Source organism: Oryx dammah, unplaced genomic scaffold (genome assembly GCF_014754425.2).
Source record: "Oryx dammah isolate SB20612 unplaced genomic scaffold, SCBI_Odam_1.1 HiC_scaffold_15, whole genome shotgun sequence".
NCBI lineage: Eukaryota > Metazoa > Chordata > Mammalia > Artiodactyla > Bovidae > Oryx > Oryx dammah.
This window is the reverse complement of record NW_024070199.1, coordinates 48,606,924-48,625,388: the sequence shown is the minus strand read 5'-3', so window position 1 is coordinate 48,625,388 and position 18,465 is coordinate 48,606,924. Positions and strand designations below refer to the sequence as shown.

Sequence of the window (18,465 nt, the reverse complement as noted above, 5' to 3'; positions counted from 1 at the left end):
GGAAAGGGAACTTCAGTTCATGCCTCACACTGTATGAAAAAATAATCTCAACTCATCGTGTAAAACCTAAAGGCACAGGGGGTCCAGGAGTAAAGAATCCGCCTGCCAAGGCAAGGGACACGGGTTCGAGCCCTGGCTCTGGGAAGATCCCATGTGCCTTGGGGCAACTAAGCCCACGCCGCAACTGCTGACCTCATGCGCTAGGGCTCGCGCTCTACAACTAGAGGAGCCCCGCCCTGAGAGGCCGCAGGGAAGAGCAGCCCCCGCCTGCTGCAACTAGAGAAAGCCCAGGCAACAACGCAGACCCAGCGCAGACAATAAAAACCGGAGAAAGCAAGCAAACCCCCTCAAAACCGAAAGGTGTGATGCTTCTAGAGGAGAACTCAGGAGGAAGCATTCCTGACCTTGGGTTGGGCAAAGCTTCCTTGCTACGTCACCTTAGTCCTGTCTGACTCTGTGCGACCCCGTGGCCTGCAGCTCACCAGGCTCCTCCGTCCAAGGGACTCACCAGGCGAGAATCCTGGAGAGGGCTGCCCTGCCTGTACTCTATCATCCCAAGGTACCATCCATAAAAGAGTAAACGGATGGGCTGGACCACAGCAGAATGGAAAGCTCCCACTCTTCCAAAGACACTGTTATGACTCTGAGCACAGCAAGCCACAGAGGGGAAGAAAAGTACTTCAAAGGGTAACTCTGGTGCTGGATGGTGTCGTGAGTAGATAAGCCAGACTTGGAGCTGAATAACAAAAGCCCACCCAAAGAACCCAATAAATTGGCAAAAGATCTGAGCAGACACTTCACCAGAGAAGACAGGTAGGTGCCAGGTAAACTTTCTGACACGGAAAGGTTCTCAACTTCGGCAGTGACTAGAAGTGCAGCTCAAACCAGGGTGAGGTATCAGCACAAGTGTGGCTGGGGCGGGGCGCGTGGGGGAGTGGGGCTCACCCGCCGCGGGGGGGGGGGTGATGCGTGACCCCTGTGGAGAACAGCCCGCTGTTGCTGAGACTTCGGAACAGTGTGGCCCAGACGCCCGACTCTCAGGAACACAGGTCCGGCACAAGCTCCTGGTGGTGTGGCCTGTGATGCTGTCAAGCTGGGAGCAGCCCGAGGCCGTCAGCAGCGGGAGAAACGGACGCTTCTGTGTGTGCTCAGCAGCTCTCTCAGGTCTGGCTCTTTGCAACCCTATGGACGGGAGCCGGCCAGGCCCTTCTGCCCATGGGACTTTGCAGGCAAGAATACTGGAGTGGGGTGCCATCTCCTTCTCCCGGGGACCCTCCCGACCCGGGGATCGAATTTCCTGCCTCTCCTGCGTCGACAGGCAGATTCTTTACCACTCGTGCGAACCGAGATGCCCCGAACACACTTATTTCCACAAAAGAAAGCCACCCAGTTGTAAAAAATGAATGGACAGTGCACGCAAGTGGCCTTGAGGATGGATCTCAAAATAATTACGCTGATTCTGCGAGGAGCCAGCAGCAATGATGGCAGCAGAGGAAGTAGCCAGAGACCAGAATCCAGAAAGTCAGGATGACCAGTTGTGGGGGCTTCCCTGGAGGCCCAGTGGTCTGTGTGCCGCGCTTCCATTGCAGGGCACGTGGGTGCCACCCCTGGTCCAGGAACTGAGATTCTGCATGCTGCATGGTGTGGCCAAAAGGCAGGGAAACAAACAGAAGCCGTTGGTGACCCCCCGAGAAACTGGCCACCCACGTCCGGAAGCCGGTCCTCCCACGTGAGCTCTCTCTTCCCCACCACAGTGCGTGAGGAATACGGATGGAATGCCTCCATTCCAATGATCACAGGTAGCGGGGAAATTAGTTCAAAGTTTAGACACAAGTGTAGAAGGGCTCTCAGAATGAATAATGGCCGAAAGATAGGGACATACCCAGAAAAGCAGCAGGTTTCATGATTCGGGAGAGGTGCTTCCCGAGGGTGCTTGCTTCCATAATCTTTCTAACAGAGAATTCTCTCTTTTGGGAGAAAAACTATCCTGAGTGAAAGAAATCGAACCAACAAATAGTACCAGTGTATGGGGCTGTTTGCATAAGATTCCAGAAACAGAAACTAACCCGAGGGGCCAGGAAGCAGACCGAGGGCAAGGGGTGTGAGACTTCCTGGGTGGCAGCTGCGCACACAGGCACCGTTTCGATTCAGGTGGCGAAGGTTTCAGTGCGTATTGTGCCGAAACTGGTCAGATCCACACTCAAACACATGCTGTTTATCGTATATCAGTCACACTTCCGTCGAACTGAAAACATATTTCAGATTAGCACTGAGACAAAACTCTAAGTTTTCCAGACCAGTGAATCGAGTTTTCCTTCTCCAACAGAAAATCATAGCCATAAAAATTATGGCACAACAAAGAGGCGGCCAGGACTGAGCGGCTGAGCACAGCGCGGCCCAGGGCATGGCATTCTAGAATTATGTTAGCAATTAGAGATTCAGGATTAATCGTAAAAATATATTCAAGCCAAAACCATGGTGATGGTGTAAAAGATCGTTGGTTTCTGGGGTTTGGTGGGGAGGGTTGAAGAGGTGGAGAAGGGGTTCCATACTGTCCTGGGGCACGTAACACTGTGTTGACTCTCAGAGTGCTGCAGCTCCAAGAGTGAGCCTCAGGTACAAGAGTTAGCTAGGAGGCTGGGGGGTCCCAGGAGGGCGTGCAGACGTGTGAGAAAGCAATCTAACTGTGCTGTAGACGCAGGAGAGACCCCACTGCACCACTCCAGGAAGGAAGGGGAAGAAACCCCTCCCTGGGGCCATGAGCGCGCAGGAGTCGGCTTTTCTGCTACTCACACTGGGCTTCCACAAACAGCGACAGTCACCCTCCTGCAGAGAATGGCCACACTGTTGCCAAGTGGTGGACAGCGTGGGCTGAGGGCAGAGGGGACCACTGTGAGCGGTCTCAGGCTGGGCGAGCGCAGGGGGCTCTTCACACTCTCTGATCATTGGTTTCCTTGCATCCAGAATGAAGCAATGTGAGTGCCCGCCTCTCAAGGTTGTGGAGGGCTCTAATGAGGGGGCTGGCTGAGCTCCTGGCCACTGCCTGCCGTGCCCTCGTGAGGTGGTAGCCCTGTGGAGCTGCTGCAGAAGGCACACCCCATCCCTCCTAGAGACTGTTTGTCCATCTATCCATCCATTCCCCGCACAACGCAGCCATCCCCTCACCCAGCCACCCACCCATGCACCCACCCATCCATCTACTCACTCGTCCATCCACCCATCCACACAGCCACCCACCCCCCAACCCAGCCACCCACCCATCCACCCATCCATCCACCCACTCACCCAGCCACCCAACACCCCACCCATCCACCCACCCAGCCATCTTCTCACCCATCCATCCACCCACCCATCCATCCATCCACCCACCCATCCATCCATCTACCCCCCACCCAGAAACGAAGTTTGTAAGCGTCTACTGTGACGCTGTGCGTGGAGGCGCCCACACAGGCGAGCCCTCAAGCACTCAGGCTGAAGGCAGCAGCGGTCCCACAGTGCAGTCGGGGCGGGGAGGACGACGCCCAGGGAGAATGCTGGGCCTCACAGTGGGAGACGCGGGAACTGGTCTTTTGCACTGCAAAGGCCCTGTACCCCCAGGGAGGCCATGCCTGTGCCTGCCTGCTCCCAGGAGCCCGGGTGAGGAGCCCAGCCCCACTCACACCTGAACAAACACCTGTGTGCGAGCCCGCCCACCCTCCGCATGGTGCAGGGCGGGGGCAGCAGGGGTGGAGAGGCGGCGCCCTCTCGTAAACCCTCGCAGGCTCGCGCCTGTGCACCAGGCCTTTCGGATCCTGGGGGGTGTCACCAGGCCTGAGACTCCCCTTCCGATGTCTCGGGGAGCACTCAGGGAGGGGGTGGGCACAGCTGACGCTTTGTCAGCCCCTCACCGAGTCTTCAGACACAACTACCAGGGACTCCGTCTGGGCCTGGCTGGGGCTGGGGTCTCCCTGGGGTGTTCAGAGGGCTTCCCTGGGTGCACCCTCCAACTGCCCACGGAGGCTGGACCAGAACCGAGGGCCTGGGGTGGGGCCCAGGGTCTGAGCAGGGTCCACACATACGGAGCCCCTGGCCTCCCCCTCCCTTCACCTCCCTCACAGTCCCTCCCCCCTCTCCCCTCCCCACCCCCTCCCTGCCCCCTCCGCTCCCTTCCTGGTGAGCCAGGGTCTTTGGACCTGACTCATCCGTCTTGGGCTGCGTTTTGTGACGTCTCTGGGCCCCTCCCTCGGTCAGCGGTGACCTGTGCGGTCCTCGGGAACAGTGTCTTGTCAGGGTAAACACTGCTGGGTGTGGGGCCTGGCAGGAGGAGGGCCGTGACTGCCTAGGGTGCTGGTGTGTCTGCGCCCTGCGGAGGTCCGCCCGGTGGGCAGGCACTCAGGCCCCCCGCAGCCCCGGCTGGGCAGAGTGCTGTCCTGGTGGCCTGGGGTGTCACAGCCACCTCAGACAGGGGCACTGGGCAGTTTGCTCAGCCCTCTCCCAGCGAGGGGGACAGGGCTCCAGCCACACCGAGGGAGCATCAGGGTCTGCAGGGCCTCTTCCCGGGCCCCCGAGTTAGCGTGATGGACAGGTGGACGTATCCAAGCACCCAGGGGTCCGCAGCCCTGCTCAGAGGCTGGAGCCCTCCCCACGCCCGACCCAGTCAAGGGGGCTGACGCCACTGCTCGCGGGCCCGCCTGACAACCTGTGACTGTGCCCAGAGGGGTGGGGGCCGGACACAGGGGCCTCGAGCAGCCTGTTGCCCACCCAGAGGGTCCACAGGGCTGACCTGCTCAGACGCAAGGGGGACCGCACCTCCTCAGTCCCAGGGGGCCCTTCCTTCTCAGACCAGAGGCTGTGCTGGGCACCCTGTGTCTGGCCAGGAATCCCCGACCCCACCAGGGCAGATGGAGCCTGGTGGGGAAGATGACTGCCCCTGGGGCCCACGGCGGGCTGTCCTTGGGTTTGCCAGGGCGCGGTGCCAGCCGTGCCAGCCCCATGGGGAAGCGGCACGGCTCGCCTGCTAGCCCCGCTGCTCTGGTTCCCTAACCCCGGGCCTTCTGCTTCCAGCCTCACGCTGTGCAGGTCCCTGGGGCCTGCGGGGAGGCATGTCCCCAGACCTGGGGTGGGCGGGATGAGGGGATTCATCCCCAGGAGGGCTGGGTCTGGGGACTGTGGCTCCCAGTCACCCTCTCAGACCCTGGGGTGTCCGTCCCTTGATGTCCTGGCCCTGCGGGGGCCCCAGGAGCCATCACCTGTGCTGGGGGGAGCTCGTGCCCCGGGCGCTGCCATGAGAGGATGGGCTGTCAGGAGGGGAAGGCCTGGGAGGGGCCTCTGTGGGGGTCCCGGGCTCAGGGACGCAGGGGGTCCCACGGCCCCCACCGGGCAGCCCCCTCATCCAGAGTAACTGCTGAGATGAGCCCCTCCCGCTCACCCTGAAACCGGGGACCGTGAGGCTGGAGCCTGCAGCTGCCCCCTATCCGAGCGGCCATCCACGCTCGTGTGGGCCAGAGTCAAAAGCTGGATTCAGGACGGGTGGACTGCCCGGAGGGGAGGCCCGGCCTTGGTTTATCCACCAGTAACGGGGGCCACCCAGAGGTTGCTAAGGTTTGGGGCCGGTGCAGCTCAAGCGCCCCTTTCCAAGGCATTTCCAGACATGCTGGGCTTAGCTTGGAGGGTCTGGGATGCGCCTGAGGCCACAGCTCCTCTCCGGGGCAGGACCCTCTCCTGCAGGAGGCCTGGTCTGGGAGCACCTGTGGGCCGCCTCCCCCCACCCTGGTCCTCCCCACTGTCCTGGGAGGCGGCAGGGCCAGGCCTATGCTGGGCTGAGAGCCGCCTCCCTGCCGGGACCTGGCCCCTTCCCCTCGAGGATGACCACTCTTGGCCTGGGGCCAGGTGCCCTGTGTCCCAGAGGATGCTGGGCTCCCCAAGTTCCAATTACATGTAATTCCAGAGGCGGGCTGGGCTGGGGGAGGGGAAGGGATTAGCGAGTGGGCTGGAGCCAGGCCCTCACGGAGCTCCGGAGCTCGCAGGCTCCAGGAAGGAGCTGTGCTGAAGTGGGGGAATCCCTGGGCCCCCGGTAGCCCACACCTGCCCTGCCTCGGGCAGCAGGGTTCAGGGAAGGCAGGGCCCCTGGTGGGGTGGCTGTGGCCCAGATGACCTCCGGCAGGCCCCCAGATGGGAGGGGGTGCCCGCCCCGCATACTAAGCTATCCGGGCCCCGGGGGAGGCCCCCACTGGACCTCGCTGTGCCGGGGGTGCTGGATGGGTGAGGTGGGGACTTGGGGAGCGCGCTGTCTGCTGGGACGAGCTTCCGGCAGGACCCCCGGCCCCAGGCTGGTTCAGCAGCAGGAGGGACGGAGGTCCGCCTTGGGTGTGTGCTGGAATCCGGTAGATGGTGCCGCATCCCGGGCACATCCAGCTCTACCGAGCAATAAAAGATAAACCCCAGATAACCTGAGTCAATATTTCCCCAGGGGGCTGTTTTCCTGATGACCTGGGGGCCGCCCCACCCGTCCCGCGCCCTCCCGCCCTCCCCGCCCTCTGGTGGCTCTGCGGGGCATATAAGGCCTGGCCCCTGCCCCGGGCGCTCTGCCCTGCCTTCCTTCTGGCCACCATGAGGCTGCTGCTAGCCCGCCTGGCAGCCCTCTGCCTGGCTCTGACCTGGGCCGGGGGCACGGAGCTCCAGAGAGGTGAGATGGCTGCGGGTGGCCCGGAGCAGACGGTCCTGCCTGGAGGACAGGGGGTCTTCCTTGGCCCAGGCTTTGGGGTGGGCAACCTGGCCCAGCATTTGCGGCCCCACCCCTGCTGATTCTGGGTGCAGGGTGGGAAGGCGGAGTCCCTTTGAAGGTGCTGGTCCGGCCAGCATGTCCAGGGGGCAGTCCCAGGTGGACACACTGGGCTGGGCAGCTGCCTGGGGCTCTGAGGGAGGCAGGGGCCCACCAGGAGGGGCCAGGCCCCCAGTCCTGGGTGTCAGGGGCCCTTGGAGGGTTGAGACTCAGAGTTCCCTCTGCAGAGCTGGCTGTTAGCGCCTCTGCTCAGGGGCGGCTTCAGCCAGAGAAGCCCGTGTGAGTGCAGGACTGGGGGGGCTCTCCATCCAGCGGAGCCACTGGGGACAGGGAGGGGTGGGGGTGAACCTGGGGGCCCCCTCTGAGGGGTCTGGCACCGCCCCTCTGCTGAGTGCGGGCAGGCTGGAGCCGGGGGAGGGGGCAGTGGCTGGGGCATCCGTGGACAGAGTGTGGCAACCACCAGGGTAGGGGCCCGGGGCCAGGTCATGGCTGCAGCCCCCGCAGGGTACGAGTGTGAGGGCGTGGCAGCTGCAGACACCCTCGCGGGGGCCCAAGACCACGAGGGTGGGTGACCAGGGGCCGGCAGAGGGCCCTGCAGGGCGAGACCCCGATGGCTCTGAGCAGCTGGCAGGCGCCTCCGGAGCAGAGGGTCCTTGAGGGAGGCGGCCAGGCCACTCACGCCTCCCCCGCGGTCCCCAGAAGGCAGAACCCGGAACCACGGCCACAGCGTGTGCAGCACGTGGGGCGACTTCCACTACAAGACCTTCGACGGCGACGTCTTCCGCTTCCCCGGGCTGTGCGACTACAACCTCGCCTCCGACTGCCGCGACGCGTACAAGGAGTTCGCCCTGCACCTGAAGCGCGGTCCCAGCAGCAGTGGGGGCCCGTCCCAGGTCGAGTACCTCCTGCTGACCATCAAGGACGACACCATCTACCTCACCCGCCAGCTCGCCGTGCTGAACGGGGCCATGTGAGTGGCCGGGCCCGTCCCCTCCTGCATCCTGGTGATGGGGCTGCTGCCCCTGCCCCCGAGCCCACCAGCTGCCCTGGCCCGCATCTATTGTGGCCAACAGCTCAGAAGCAGAGTGTTGGGTCTGAGTCCGGGTCATCGATTCATTCAGCAAACACTGATGAGGCCCTGGCAGGAACTCCCAGGGGTGCGGGGCTGGGGAGGGGGCTCGAGGGATTTATTTATCCCGTGCGTCTCCGCCAGCCCCTCTGCTGGGAGCCCACCAGGCTCTGGGCTCGGCCATCCTGGCGGCCTGGAGGGCTAGGGTTACCCGGGGCCCCCAGGAGGCCGTCCCTCCCCTACTCTGTCCAGCACTGTCTGGGGAACAATGGGGCTCTGAGTGTACTCCTGCCCGGCGGGTCTCCACCTGCAGGCTTTGCCCTTTCCCTGCTGCTTGGGGTTTAGTTTCCCACAGCCTGGGCTCAGCGTCGGGGTGGGCACAGGGCCTGCCCTGGGAGGCTGGGTGAGGCTTTCCCAGTTGGCCCGCCCTCCCAGGGCTCCTGGGGATTCCTACCCGGGATGGAGCCTGAGGTGGGGGTGTGGAGAGGGCCCTGGGCAGGCGCGTGTGGCCCCACCTGGCCAGGCAGATGGGCAGGGGCTCAGCCACTGCGCGCGTGTCCCCAGAGGGCGGCCACCCCACCCACGCCCACAGCCTCAGCCCCTCTGCTGGGGGGAGCTGCGTGGGCCAGCGTGACCCCCGTGCCCACCCCCAGGGTCAGCACGCCCCACTACAGCCCGGGGCTGCTCATCCAGAAGACTGACGCCTACACCAAGGTCTACTCCCGGACTGGACTCGCACTCATGTGGAACCGGGAGGATTCAGTCATGGTGCGTTGCCAGGGAGCCACGCGGGGGGTAGGGGGCACCCGGTGAGGGTCCCTCTGGGTCCTCAGGGCCGCCAGAACCGCCCCCGGGTCTCCCACCACAGCTGACCAGGCCCTGAGCCCCACTTGGCTGCAGCCGGGGGTGACCCCGCGGCCTGCTCACCTGCCCCCTCCCCCGGCAGCTCGAGCTGGACAGTAAGTTCCGGAACCACACGTGCGGCCTCTGCGGGGACTACAACGGCCTGCAGACCTACTCGGAGTTCCTCTCCGAGGGTGAGCGCCTCCTCGGGGGCCTCAGCGGGCGGTGCGGGCAGCCCCCGGCGCTCTCCGGCCCTGCTGAAGGCCTTGACCCCCCCCAGGTGTCCCCTTCAGTCCCGTCGAGTTTGGGAACATGCAGAAGGTGAACAAGCCTGAGGTGGTGTGCGAGGACCCCGAGGACACGGTGGTCCCCGAGTCCTGCTCCAAGCATGTGAGTCCCTGCCGCGGTGGGGGAGGGGTTGTGGGGGGGCGGGGAGAGCAGGGGGCGTGGGCGGCCCCGCCCATGCCCGCCTCCTGCACCGCCCCACAGCGCGCCGAGTGCGAGCAGCTGCTGACGGCCGCAGCCTTCGCGAGCTGCCAGGGCCTGGTGCCCGTGGATCTGTACGTGCAGGCCTGCGCGCAGGACCGCTGCCGCTGCCCGCAGAACGCCTCCTGCGTCTGCAGCACCGTCGCCGAGTTCTCCCGCCAATGCTCCCACGCCGGCGGGCGCCCGGAGAACTGGAGGACCGACGCGTTCTGCCGTAAGCAGCGTGCGGGGACAGCGGCGGGAGGACGCGGGGGGCGCTCAAGGGGGTGACCCTGGGGAGCGTGCTGGCCTTTGTGGGTGCCGGGCAGGGCGGCCTGGTGTGTCTAGGGCGGGGGGGCCACGTGTGTGCACCAGACCCTTCACGCTGTCCGCTGCGCCTGCCCCTCGGCTCAGGGGTCTGCCTTTGCCTGTCCAGCTAAGAGCTGCCCTGGGAACATGGTCTACCTGGAGAGCGGCTCGCCCTGCATGGACACCTGCTCACACCTGGAGGTCAGCCACCTGTGTGAAGAGCACCACATGGACGGCTGCTTCTGCCCAGAAGGTGAGGATGAGGGCGGGGGTGGGGGGGGGTGGGATGGGGACAAGCGGGAGAAAGAGCACAAGCGCTGAGACCCTCCTCCCAGATACGCGCGCACACGCACACACACGTGCACACACACGTGCACACGCACACACACACGTGCACACACAGTGTCAGCTTCCTGCTACTCGCCCCTGGACAGTCCTCCAGCCTGGCCCATGGCCCTGAGTCTGGAGGCAGGTCCCTCAGACACAGTGAGGGTCCACAGCGCCCCCAAAGAGGGGTCTGTGGGTGGGAGGCCAGGTGCGCCTGTGGCCCTGGGAGCGGCGGGATTGGGGCGGCTGAGGGGAACGTGTCCTGCTGTCACAGGCACTGTGTTTGATGACATCGCGGGTGGCGGCTGCATCCCCGTGGGCCAGTGTGGCTGCAAGCTGCACGGACACCTGTACAGGCCCGGCCAGGAGATCACCAACACCTGCGAGCAGTGGTGGGCGCCAGGGCGGGGGTCCCGGCGGGCGGGGGGTCCAGGCAGGCTGTGGATCCCAATGGGCTGGGGGGGTCCAGGCGGGCCAGGGGTCCAGGCAGGCTGTGGATACCGATGGGTTGGGGGTCCCGGCGGGCGGGGGTCTCGGCCAGCTGGGGGTGGCAGTCGAGCCTGACCCTGGGCCCTCTGCCTCACAGTGTCTGCAACGCTGGCCGCTGGGTGTGCCAGGACCTGCAGTGCCCGGGGACCTGCAGCCTGGAGGGCGGTGCGCACATCTCCACCTTTGATGGGAGGAAGTACACCTTCCACGGGGACTGCTACTACGTGCTGACCAAGGTGGGCTGGCGCCCAGGGGCGTGTGGGCACTGGACCCCTGCCCCGCCCGCCATGTGACTACAATGCCCTCTCCCTCCACCCCCACAGACCCTGAACGACTCCTACACCCTCCTCGGCGAGCTGGCCCCCTGCGGCTTCACGGACAAGCAGACGTGCCTGGAGACGGTGGTGCTGCTGGCCGACGACAAGAAGAACGTGGGTGTCCCTGCCTCCCACCCTCCAGCTCCCCCGGGGCCCACGGCCCTTCTCAGCCCCTGTGTCTCCTTGGCCTTGCCTGCAGGTGGTGGCCTTCAAGTCGGACGGCAGCGTCCTGCTGAATGAGCTCAAGGTGAACCTGCCCCATGTGACGGGTGAGTCCTGCTCCGGGCGCCCCGACTATGGGGGGGAAGATGGGGGAGGGGGGAGGAGATGGGGGATGGGCAGACCCCCCGCCCCCCCCCCCCTCACGCCCCCCCTCACTGCCCCTCACGCCCCCCTCACCTCCCCTCACCGCCCCTCATGCCCCCCCACCCCTCTCATGGCCCCCTTCACGCCCCCCTTGCAGCGAGCTTCTCCATATTTCAACCCTCCTCCTACCACCTCGTCGTGACCACCAGCTTCGGCCTCAAGCTGCAGATCCAGCTGCTGCCGGTCATGCAGCTCTTCCTGACGCTGGACCAGGCGGCCCAGGGCCACGTGCAGGGTGAGCGGTCTCGCCCGGCTCCCCCTCGCGGCCGCCCTCGGGCCTCTGCAGCCCGCGCCCTTCCCAACCCTGTCCCGGCCCCTCAGGCCTCTGCGGGAACTTCAATGGCCTCGAAGGGGACGACTTCAGGACAGCCGGGGGGCTGGTGGAGGCCACGGGCGCCGGCTTCGCCAACACCTGGAAGGCCCAGTCGAGCTGCAAGGACAAGCTGGACTGGCTGGACGACCCCTGCGCCCTCAACATCGAGAGCGGTGAGGCTCGGCCGCGGGGCCCTGGCCCCGGGCAGATGGGGCTCCTGGGGGGGGGGGTGTGGTGGGTGGGTGAGGTGTGGCCGGCCGGCTGCCTGCTGCCTTCTGCCTTGTGGCTGGCTCACGGTGGCCCGCAGTGGCAGCCGGCCGAGGGACCCAGCGGAGGGTCTGCTAATCCGCGGCTGGTGGCCTCGACCGGACGCCCTCACACCCACCGGCCACCCGCCATGTCCAGGGAGCTGGTGACAGGCGAGGGCCACCTTGCTCACCTGCCCTGAAGGGAGGGGCCTGGTTTGGTCCACCGAGGGGCAGCGTCTGCTCCAGCCTGGGTGACGGGGAAGCGGGGCTGTCCCACTGAGGGGCTGAACCCTCCACAGCCAACTACGCCGAGCACTGGTGCTCCCTGCTGAAGAAGACCAAGAGCCCGTTCTCGAGGTGCCACGCCACCGTGGACCCAGCCGAGTATTACAAGGTGGGTGGGGCATGCAACGGCCCCCACCCCCGGCTAAGCCCCACCCCTCCTGTGGGAAAGTGCTGTGTGTGCACAGCACATGTATATCGCTGCCTGTGTGAGTGTGCACATGCAATGAAGGGTGGGTGTGTGCACGCGTGTACGCGCTGCGTGTCTGACTGCTGTGCATGCGTGTACGCGCTGCGTGTCTGACTGCTGTGCACGCGTGTACGCGCTGCGTGTCTGCTACGCGCTGCGTGTCTGACTGCTGTGCACACGTGTACGCGCTGCGTGTCTGAGTGTTGTGCACACATGTACATGCTGCATGTGAGTGCTTGTGCACGTGTGTACGTACTGCATGTCCGAGTGCTTGTGCACAAGTGTACATGGATGTCTGAGCGCTTGTGCACGAGTGTACGTGCTGTGTGTGAGTGCTGTGTATGAGTGTAAGGGCTGTGTGTCCGAGCGTGTGTGCACGAGTGTACATGCTGCGTGTCTGAGTGCTCACACAGGCATAATGCTCCCCAGCCTGCTCCCACCTCACAGCCCGTTTGCCCCCCAGAGGTGCAAGTATGACACGTGCAACTGCCAGAACACGGAGGACTGCCTGTGCGCGGCTCTGTCCTCGTACGCCCGCGCCTGCGCCGCCAAGGGCGTCATGCTGTGGGGCTGGCGGGAGCACGTCTGCAGTGAGTCCCGGGCTCCGGCCGGCCTTCCGGTCCCTGCCGTCCCGCCTTGGCAGTCAAGGGGGGAGGGGTGGGAGGTGACATCGCAGGGGCCAGTGGCAGACCAGCCTGGGCCTCTCTGCTTGCATGGAGGAGCTTGGACTCCCTCAGCCCAGAAGGCGGGGCACGAGGCCCCTGTGTGGCCGGGATGGGCCCGGGGTGACCGCTCTGCTGGCCCCTCGGCTGGGCGGGTGTCCCGGCCAGACACAGGGCTTGGGGCTGGCCTTCGGGAAGGGGGAGCTGGGGGCTGCCCGGCCTCATGCGGGCCCCTCCCCTCTGCAGACAAGGACCTGGACTCCTGCCCCAAGTCGCAGGTCTTCCTGTACAACCTGACCACCTGCCAGCAGACGTGCCGCTCGCTGTCCGAGTCCGACACCCACTGCCTGCAGGGCTTCGCGCCCGTGGACGGCTGCGGCTGCCCTGACCACACGTATCTGGACGAGAAGGGCCGCTGCGTGCCCCTGGCCAAGTGCTCCTGCTACCACCGCGGCCTCTACCTGGAGGCGGGGGAGGTGGTCCTGAGGCAGGAGGAGCGATGGTGGGTGTCCTGGGGTGGGGGAGGGTGCGCCCTGTCGGCTCGGGGGCCCCCCCCGTCCGCCCACCCCAGGGAGCCGCTGGGCCCAGCTCACCCCACCTCTCCCTCTCAGCGTCTGCCGGAACGGGAGGCTGAGCTGCATACAGGTCAAGCTGATCGGCCAGGGTAAGTGGCTGCCGCCTCATGCGCGGCCTCCCACTCCCCACGCTGCTCCCTTGCCCGCCCGAGCCCCCACCCAGCTTCAGCTGAGCTCAGCAGCCCCTTCCGTCCCGCAGCCTGCAAGGCCCCGAAGATCCATGTCGACTGCAGCAATGTGGCAGCCCTGTCTACCCGGAGCCCCAGGCCCATCAGCTGCCAGACGCTGGCCGCCGGCTACGTGCGTTCCGGGGGCGCCGCTGAGGCGGGGGGCGCAGGGGGCTCCCGTGCGGCCCGAGGCTCCGGATGCTGGGCCCTCGGACGCTCAGGCTTCACTGCCCCCTCATCCCTTGAGGGGGTAGCTGCCCGCCGGGCCCTGGAGGGACCGTGTAGGGGTCCCAGGCAGGCCATTCTCTCTTGTCTCCCAGCCCCGCAGGGAGCCTGAGGGTGGGGCTCTGGAGGCTGGACCAGGGAGCGGGGTCGAGGGTTGGAGGGGGGGTGAGGGACCCGAGTGGGTGGCTGCAGCGTCAGAAGAGGGGCCGGCTATCCTGGGCCTGGCACCTGGTCCTTGAACCCCACTCTCCAACCACCCCCCAGTACCAGACAGAGTGCATCAGTGGCTGCGTGTGCCCCGAGGGGCTGATTGACGACGGCCGGGGCGGCTGTGTGATGGAGGAGGCGTGCCCGTGTGTGCATAACAGCGACCTGTACCTGCCCGGGGACAAGATCAGGGTCGACTGCAATAACTGGTGAGAGCCCCGGCCACCTCTGACGCCCGAGCGCTCCGGCGGGAGCCTGCTCTGGGGCACGGGCCCCCTCCGTGGGGCCGACTGGGGTCTGCAGGGCTCTGGTGCCCACGGGGGCCACGGTAGGAGGGCTTGGAGGTATGAGCTGCTGGGGGCTTTCTGCAGGGCGCCGGGCTACTCTCTGAGCAGGGCTGGGGAACCCGGGCCCCTGCAGCCCCTGCAGCCCCGCCCTCCCTCTCCCCAGCACCTGCCAGAAAGGGCGCTGGGCGTGCACCCAGTCCGTGTGCCACGGCACCTGTACCATCTACGGGAACGGCCACTACAGCACCTTCGACGGGAGGCACTATGACTTCGACGGCCACTGCTCCTACGTGGCCGTTCAGGTGAGGCCGAGGGCACGGGCAGCGCCCACCGCTGTCCTGTGGCCCCTGCGCCGCTGGCCCTGGGTGGTCCCAGCCCAGTGAGGAGGCTCGGAGCAGACTGGGTCTGGGGTCAGAGGGGAGCCCTTCCTCGGCCCTCCCATTCCATGACCCTCCCGCGGGTGTCAGGGGTGTGGGGTGTGCAGGGCCGTGCGTGGGGGATGGTCAAGCCACCTCTCAGCAGAGGAGGGGCTGAGGTGGGGCCCAGCTGGGGTGGGGTGCCCCTCACCCCATGGCTGGGTCAGCCTGGCTCACATGCCCCTGGGCCCCTAGGACTACTGTGGCCAGAACACCTCCCTGGGTTCCTTCAGTATCGTCACCGAGAATGTGCCCTGCGGTACCACGGGGGTCACCTGCTCCAAGGCCATCAAGATCTTCATTGGGGTGAGTGCTGCACACCCCCCAGGGGGTGCATTGTCCCTGGGGGACCCTTGGACCAGGCCAGTGACAGGCCTCTCTCCTGGGCACAGAGGACGGTGCTGAAGCTGGAGGACAGACACTACACGGTGATCCAGCGTGACGTGGGCCACAACGTGGCCTACACCACGCGGGATGTGGGCCAGTACCTGGTGGTGGAGGCCAGCATCGGGGTCATCGTCATCTGGGACAGGAAGACCACCATCTTCATCAAGCTCGATCCCTCCTATGAGGTGCGCGGCGCCCTGCCCACCCGGGCCTCCCAGGCACGCCCGGGGCCAGCCCCCTCCCTCCTGCGAGGCCCCTCGGCAAAGCCCCCTGTCCGGCTTGTCTCTGCAGGGTGCGGTGTGCGGCCTGTGTGGGAACTTCGACCAGCGGTCCAAAAACGACTTTACCACGCGGGACCGCATGGTGGTGGACAGCGAGCTGGACTTCGGGAACAGCTGGAAGGAGGCCTCCACCTGCCCGGACGTGAGGACCACCCCGGACCCTTGCGCCAGGAACCCGCACCGCCGCTCCTGGGCGGAGAAGAAGTGCGGCATCATCAAGAGCCAGGCTTTCGGGCTCTGCCACCGCAAGGTGGGCGGGGCGGGGGTTTGCGCGGAGCCACCGCAAGGTGGGCGGGGCGTGTCGGGCCTGTCGGCCTGTGGGCGGGGCCACGGGCCAGGCGCTCTCCCTGCAGAGTCGCGCCGCAGCTCCGCCCTGTGTGTCCTTTGGACACATGACTAGAGGTCCAGGCTTTCCTCTGAGAGACGTGGCTAGACCCCCAGGCTCTCCCATACCTTCCAGGAAGGGAGACAGGGCGCAGCCCGCCCAGACAGCTGTCTGCTCCCGGCAGTGGGCGGGAGCAGTGGTCGGTGGGGGTGGGGTGGGGGGGGGTGGGCACCGTCGCGGGACCCCCCTGGCAGCCCCCTGGGGGGTGGTGCTGGGTCACCTGTCCCTGTCCTGGCTTGGGGTCCTGAGCTTCTCGGGCCACAGGGGAGGGCCTGGCCCCAGGAGGGCAGCGTGGACCCCGGCACATGGAGGCCCCTCCCCAGGTGGACCCCATGCCCTTCTACGAAGCCTGCGTCCAAGACTCCTGCTCCTGCGACACGGGCGGGGACTGCGAGTGCTTCTGCTCCGCCGTGGCCTCCTACGCCCAGGAGTGCACCAAGGAGGGCGCCTGCGTGTTCTGGAGGACCCCCGACCTGTGCCGTGAGTGCCTGCCTGCCCTGGTCCCCGGGCACCCGCGGGGCGGGGTGGGAGCTGCTGAGCGGCGGGCGGGGCTGCTGCTCGGGGAGGGGCGTGTCCGCGGTCCCCTCCCCGCCTCCGCCCTCCCCAAGTCTGACCGCACCCCTACCCCCAGCCATATTCTGCGACTACTACAACCCCCCGGGCGAGTGTGAGTGGCACTACGACCCCTGCGGGAACCGCAGCTTCGAGACCTGTCGGACTGTCAGTGGCATCCACTCCAACATCTCCGTGTCCTACCTGGAGGGTGAGGGGCCCTGTGGGGTGCTGCCCTGAGTGCCAGGGGGCCAGGCTCGCCCTGCTGCAGTTTGTCCATCAGACAGTCCGCTGGGAGTCTGAGCTGAGACTCCACTCTCCAGGGGAGAGACAGAGAGGGGTCAGGTTAGCACACCACGGAGTCAGGGGGCCTCGGAGTCAGGAGTGAAGGTGCCGTGGGAAAAGAGCAGTTCAGGCTGAGGCGGAGGCTGAGGCCTCGGAGCTGAGAAAAGCTGGGAGCTAGAAAGACCATCTGGGGAGGGCTCAGGGGCCGTGCCCCCCAGGAGGCTGGGCGGGGCCTGGCTGTCCCTTTGGCCAGGTGGCAGTGCCAGGGCGGTAGCAGGGGATTGTCCAGGCCCCCCCCCCTTCCCAGAGGGCGTCCTAGAGAGGAGGACCGGGGGCGGGGAGGTGGGCAGGGAGAGGTGGGCGCGGTGGGTGTGGATCCTCCGTGCCGGTCCAAGCCCAGCGCCCTGTGCCCACCAGGCTGCTACCCCCGGTGCCCTAAGCACAGCCCCATCTACAACGAGGAGCTGAAGGCGTGTGTCACCAGGGACCAGTGTGGCTGCTACCTCGGCAACACTCACTACACACCGGGGACGTCCGTGCCCACAGGGCAGATCTGCCACTCTTGGTACCTGAGCTCACGTCACACGGGCCCGGGGAGATCGGCGCGCACACACAGACATGCACACGCACTCACACGCACACACACGGCGGGAGGGGAGGGGTGGCCCGCGTTGCCTCTGCACCTCGCCTCGTGCCTGCTCTGCCCACACTGGGAGCCCAGGCGGGGTCCTGAGCCAGCCTTTGGGGCAGCGTCGCCCGAGGCTTCAGGCCTGTCGTGGGGTGTGGGGGCGGGTGAGAGGGCACAGGCCGGAGGCTTCTCGGGCCTGCAGCCTCGCGCTTGCTTTTCAGCGTATGTACCGACTCCTCAGAAGTTGTCTGCCGGGTTGATGAAGGTAAGCTGCCCACCCCTGGACACTCCTCCCGGGCTCACCTGGGTCCTGGCTGGGCGCAACCTCCTGTGCTTCCGTCCCCCTGCCCCCGCGAAGGTCCGCGTGGCTGCCCGGAGCCCCTGCTGGCTCAGAGGTGCCTCTGGTTTGCAGCAGCTCCTAGGGCCCACCCGACACGTCTGTGTCTCCTGATGGGGAGTGAAGCCCCTTCTGTGATGCAGCTTCTGCCTTCTGATGGGCGCCGCTGAGGGTCCTGGGCGCGGGGTCCTGGCGGGTGCTGGCTGGCTGTTGGCTGGGGGTGGGGGACCTGTCTCCCTTTGCGTGGACGGGCTGAGGGGGCCTTGGGAGCCTCTGTCTTGTTCCTGATGTGTTGATACTGGCCTCCCACAGGGAAGATCGTCAACGTCACACAGGACGGCTCTTTCTGCTACTGGGAGTTCTGCGGCCCCAACGGGACGGTGGAGAAACGCTTCAACGTCTGTGTGTCCACCTCAGCACCCCCAACCCCCGCCACGCCCACGCCCACCACCACCACCCCCGCCACGCCCACCCGCACCAGCACCACCCCCACCAGCACCACTCTGACCCCCAGCACAGGTAAGGCCCTCTCCCCTGCTGCGGGCCTGCCTTCCCCTGAGCCCGGCAGGGACGGCCCTTCTAGGCAGGTGGGTAGTGATGACCTGCCTCTCAGCTCGGGGCGTGTCCCCCGCCCCCTCCCACATTTCAACCACAGCCCCAAGCCCAGAGCAGGGTAACAGCCACACGGATGTGGGGCCGCTTCCCCAGACCTGCAGGAGCCAGGGCTAGAGGAGGCCGCCAGTGCCCTGGGGCCCTCAGCTGGAATCATAGCTAGTGCTGAACAAGCCGCAGGTGTATAACAGCCACCGGGAAAAGAAACACGAAAATGAAAAGATTTCACAAACCTCAGCCTGTACAATGTCATTCTCTTTCCCCCACGATTTACCTCAGCGTCACCTTCCTCTTCGCCCACTACCGGTAAGTCACGTTAGCAGCCGGTCCCGTGATGCAGGGTGAGGAGCAGCAGAAAGCGTGCCTCCCTCGAGACCCCGATGCGGGCTGGGCTGGGAGGCCGGACCACCGGCTCGGGGACTGGAGGCGGTCTGTTTTGGTGACCTGATCCCTGACTTGCTGAGCCCAGGGACTCAGGCAG

The 18,465-nt window shown here is 66.0% G+C and overlaps 1 protein-coding gene across 1 annotated transcript in view; it reads left to right on the top strand.

The window, feature by feature from the left end:
* Window positions 1–6,586: 6,586 nt before the first annotated feature.
* MUC2 (mucin 2, oligomeric mucus/gel-forming) overlaps window positions 6,587–18,465 on the top strand; it is a 19,717-nt gene continuing 7,838 nt past the window's right edge. Inside the window, exons 1-28 of the mRNA XM_040255229.1 lie at window positions 6,587–6,664; window positions 7,460–7,730; window positions 8,483–8,597; window positions 8,776–8,866; window positions 8,953–9,062; window positions 9,162–9,372; window positions 9,574–9,699; window positions 10,048–10,165; window positions 10,360–10,498; window positions 10,586–10,693; window positions 10,779–10,848; window positions 11,043–11,180; window positions 11,267–11,431; window positions 11,806–11,900; window positions 12,442–12,568; window positions 12,887–13,142; window positions 13,252–13,304; window positions 13,415–13,515; window positions 13,872–14,023; window positions 14,265–14,403; window positions 14,713–14,823; window positions 14,910–15,089; window positions 15,196–15,435; window positions 15,894–16,050; window positions 16,202–16,333; window positions 16,825–16,972; window positions 17,257–17,300; window positions 17,685–17,891. Of these exons, the coding sequence (XP_040111163.1) occupies window positions 6,589–6,664; window positions 7,460–7,730; window positions 8,483–8,597; window positions 8,776–8,866; window positions 8,953–9,062; window positions 9,162–9,372; window positions 9,574–9,699; window positions 10,048–10,165; window positions 10,360–10,498; window positions 10,586–10,693; window positions 10,779–10,848; window positions 11,043–11,180; window positions 11,267–11,431; window positions 11,806–11,900; window positions 12,442–12,568; window positions 12,887–13,142; window positions 13,252–13,304; window positions 13,415–13,515; window positions 13,872–14,023; window positions 14,265–14,403; window positions 14,713–14,823; window positions 14,910–15,089; window positions 15,196–15,435; window positions 15,894–16,050; window positions 16,202–16,333; window positions 16,825–16,972; window positions 17,257–17,300; window positions 17,685–17,891 (3,880 nt within the window). The 5' untranslated portion in view covers window positions 6,587–6,588. The remainder of the gene's footprint in view (window positions 6,665–7,459; window positions 7,731–8,482; window positions 8,598–8,775; window positions 8,867–8,952; window positions 9,063–9,161; window positions 9,373–9,573; window positions 9,700–10,047; window positions 10,166–10,359; window positions 10,499–10,585; window positions 10,694–10,778; window positions 10,849–11,042; window positions 11,181–11,266; window positions 11,432–11,805; window positions 11,901–12,441; window positions 12,569–12,886; window positions 13,143–13,251; window positions 13,305–13,414; window positions 13,516–13,871; window positions 14,024–14,264; window positions 14,404–14,712; window positions 14,824–14,909; window positions 15,090–15,195; window positions 15,436–15,893; window positions 16,051–16,201; window positions 16,334–16,824; window positions 16,973–17,256; window positions 17,301–17,684; window positions 17,892–18,465) is intronic.